Below are 4139 nucleotides of genomic sequence, written 5' to 3'. Positions count from 1 at the left end.
TGCTGAGGCACGGAGGAGAATGAGCTCGTGGGGATCGCAGGTGGACCTGGCCGATGAGTTGAGAAAGGGGCTTTCCCTCTCACGCTCATCGGCGGCAGGCGAGAAACAGCCGCCGGAGGATGATGTTCTCTCTTTTTCAATGTATGCTTCAGACACGGGTCACGACGAGGCGTTCCCCCATAGCGACCCCTAGAGGACGCAGTGTCTCGTTCCCTACTCAGGGAACCATGGTTACATAAGTAACCTGAGACGTTTCGATATAAGCCAAGAGGAGAATGTTTTTCCTTTGCTAAAGTAAGGAAACTTTGTTTCCTTTGCTCCTGCATATCTCAGAGGCGCGCGCGCTGCTCATACGTCCTACGTCATCCGCTTGCTCGACTTACGCGTACGACAGTCAGCGGAAGTGAGAAAAAAGTGTTTATTACGTTTGAAATATGGATATTTATCTTACAAAAATGCATGGTTTCGCTACAGGAGGCCTTTATTCACCCCCCGAGCCGTGTGAGGGACGTTTTATTACGGATGCGTGCACTTTATTTCACGTCTTCTGAACTGTTTACAACCAACACCCGTTTACACCCCATTGAAAGGCTTGGAGGGGCCAGGACAATTTTTAATATAACTTGGATTGGATTCGTCTGAAAGAAGAAAGTCACATACACCTAGGATGCTTTGAGGGCGAGTAAAACATAGGCTAATGTTCATTTTTGGGTGAACTAACCCTTTAAAACAATGATTAAATAAGAAATAGGGTGAGTCTGTGTCAGAAATCAAATCAATCTTGGTCTCTGTTTTTTTTTTTTTTCTCATTAGAACGGAATACTAAATAAGAAAGATACTTATCAGATTGCCTAGATTGCCAAAAATATATATATTTTATGGTTGTTCATATGGTTGTAATAACAGTTTTGTGAACAGCATGTATTAGTTGTGTTAATTATGTGACATGCATGTGAAGGTGATAGAGATACAATGCATACTTACCAATGACAGTAACATTGAAGATCTTGTCACTGATGGTGTTGCTAATGATCTGTAGTCTATAAACTCCAGAGTCTGTGGTTCTGGTGTCCATGATGGTCAGAGATCCAGTCTGACTGTCCAGCTTCAGTCTGTCTCTGAATGTCTCAGGACACTCAGCATCTGTACAGATATAACTCTGACCTCCAATTATTTGAGCGATGCGAGTGTCATTAAAATACCATTTTATTCTTTGTTGTGGGGTTACTGTCACATCAGTGTTTATAGTGACTGGATCTCCCTTCACAGACACTGACAATGACACTACTTCTTCACCATCACTGGAAACAGCTGTTGAAGAAATGAACATTTGTTATAAATCTGGGATAGTGGGACAAAAATATACATCAGTAAAGAGTTGTGATATTTTTTTTAACAGATTCAGAATGCCTGGATTATAAATGTAACAAGCAAATATACAAACATATGAATATCATTGATTTACATATTCACTCTTCAGACAAACATACATGAGTCTCAAGGGTGATATTGTGCATTTTATAAAAAATAAAAAATAAAATACATAATTGCGATCATTGCATATTTTCATATACTCTTCAACTCCTGTTGACTAACAACACTTTAAAGAGCTGGCAAATAACCTAGCTTTCCTCCATATCAGAACTCAAAAATACTATTTCATGTTTAAGATTAAAATAGTGCTTTTATTTTCTAATTACCGGTCATTTCAAAATACATGTTGATTGTCCAAGTATTTTGTGGAAAATGTCAATGTCTTTGGTTTTGCATGACACTGATACATTCAGTACAGCCTATTTTAGAGATATTAAAAACTATCCCTCTTATTTTGTGAAACAAAAGTAAGCTATTTATGTGCAAGATATCCAATTTGATGCTATCAAATTGGATATCTTGCACATAAATAGCTTACTTTTTCCCTGTAGGTAAATAGAAGAATACTAAAATAACAGTAAAACTATAAGAATAGACTAGTGAAGCAGAAAGTAAAACTATTTGTGCAGTGTGTTTAATTTTGCAATACATTGAAATAAAATATTATAAGAAATACCATGTGACAGTATAGAGTAGCATAATGAGCTGTTTTGTACATCTAAAAATAACTGTAAGTGGATAGCACGTGAGCAGATGACACCTGCTTTTATGTTCTTAAAGGGATAGTTCACCCAAAAATGAAAATTACCCCATGATTTACTCACCCTCCAGCCATCCGAGGTTTATATGACTTTCTTATTTCAGATGAAGACCTTCCAGAAGGCCTATATTAACCCCACAGAGTTAAGTACTTTTTATGATGGATGGATGCACTTTATTTTGCTTCAAAATCTAAACCAACATTCACTGACAATACAAAGCTTGAAAGAGCCAGGACATTTTTTTAAGTATTCGTCTGAAAGAAGAAAGACATAGACACCTAGGATGGCTTGAGGGTAGGGCTGTGCAAATAATCGAATGTGATAATCATGCACATCTCGTCAGTAAAGCTGGTTCTGTGATTAGTAGTAAATCTCCATCACATGCTCTCAGATGGAGCAGCATTACGCAGAGCCGTAGTTCACTGACAAGCTACGCAAAATCGCGTTCATTATCGCAGGCGATTCATCATGATTCATCACCGATTCATGGGTCATTTGTTTTTATTAAGGCTTTTCACACTGCGCTTAACCCCAGGTTATCGACGTTCTAAACACCGCTTTTAACCCCAGGTAAAGAAATGTTTCACACCTATAATTTAAAAGCGGTGTTTCGGAGTGGTGTCCGGAGCAGGGTTAGCACAGCATTTGCGGTGTTAACTCCGCATTGCGGTGCCAAGTTTGTTCAGTGTGAAATGGAGCGGTGTTTGCTTGTTGCTGCTGGACGCTTGGTAACAGACAGCCAATCAGAAATTGAGCAGTGAGGTTCATGTCACGTCAGTAACAGGAAACCCGCGTCGTGTAAACAGCAGCCGGTGAGAGAAAAGTAAATTCAATCAGTGACAGTGACACTGCAAATATGCAAATAACAACGTTAACCCGGGGTTTAGGAATGTACAGTGTGAAACATCTGTTAATGAATACCCAGGATTAACAGTTAACCTCATATAGTATGCTCATATAGCACTGCTCATATAGTATGAGCAGTGTAGGATGTATAGGATGACCCAGGGTTAACCATTTCAAGTGTGAAAAGCCCTATTGTTTAAATGCTTCTGAATGTAAAATTATTTAATGCTTATGAATTTAAAAACAATACAATTAGTTAGTCTTTTAGCTCCCTTTTCAGAAACATGTGGACTTACCAGGTTCACCATCATTTGTTACAGAATTGGGGAAAGTTACAAAAAAATGTCATATAGACTACTTGGTTTGAGAAAGTAGGGTAAAAAAATACTTGATATTTATTGCAGGTAAAGGATAATAACCTGGTGGTCAAATGTAAAATAAGAGTGTCATTAATATGCTATTTGGTGACCTTCTAATTTTATTTATTTATTTATGTATTATGTATTATTTTTGCAAGTTAACTTTCAATTTTTTTATTTGTGCAAGTTAACGTTCAGTTCTATTTTGTGGATTCTAGCAATCAACATATATTTATGACTGACACATGTTGGATGGGTGAGTAAGGGCGAGGGTTTTGGTATAGGGCTGGACAATAATTCAGTATCAATATGTATCACAATATAATTTTTTTCAATAAGGTGATATGATTTTTAAACCCATTTCTTATATTTTGATATACATTACCAGTGTTTCCCATACATTTAATTATTTGTGACGTTTGACTTGACAAAATCAAAATGCAGTGGTGTTTTTATATGAATGTATCTCTGAAGGGAACCGACTGTCTTCAAAAAAGTTTTGATGGCATTTCTATTGTATCTGATAAAGTAGCGTTCATGAGCGGAGCTGCTTTGATTACATCCTTTACTGGGGAAACTGCTGTTTCTACCGCTCTCAAAGCGCCTCCTGCTGGCAGAGAATCCGTTTGCATTTTCAATAAGCCTGCCTCCAGCAACAGGTTTTTGTTGTTGCTCAATTTTTTTGTTTTCTGCAGCAACTCAGAGCACTTTTCATACACTTTATCCTGGCTGAAGCATTTTTTTTTTCAATCTATAAGAATAATCAGCCTACACTACCAGTCAAAAGTTTTTGAACAGT

General features: G+C 37.5%; 1 protein-coding gene across 2 annotated transcripts in view; it reads right to left on the bottom strand.

The window, feature by feature from the left end:
- LOC107723882 (uncharacterized) overlaps positions 1-4139 on the bottom strand; it is a 19133-nt gene that overhangs the window by 11566 nt on the left and 3428 nt on the right. For both annotated transcript variants that reach the window (XM_016532612.1, XM_016532611.1), the window contains one exon: positions 985-1311. In XM_016532612.1, the coding sequence (XP_016388098.1) occupies positions 985-1311 (327 nt within the window). The remainder of the gene's footprint in view (positions 1-984; positions 1312-4139) is intronic.

This window comes from Sinocyclocheilus rhinocerous, unplaced genomic scaffold (assembly GCF_001515625.1).
Source record: "Sinocyclocheilus rhinocerous isolate Xijiao unplaced genomic scaffold, SAMN03320098_v1.1 scaffold3077, whole genome shotgun sequence".
Taxonomy (NCBI): Eukaryota; Metazoa; Chordata; class Actinopteri; order Cypriniformes; family Cyprinidae; genus Sinocyclocheilus; species Sinocyclocheilus rhinocerous.
The sequence above is the reverse complement of the archived record's forward strand: the minus strand, read 5'-3'. Positions and strand labels throughout refer to the sequence as shown.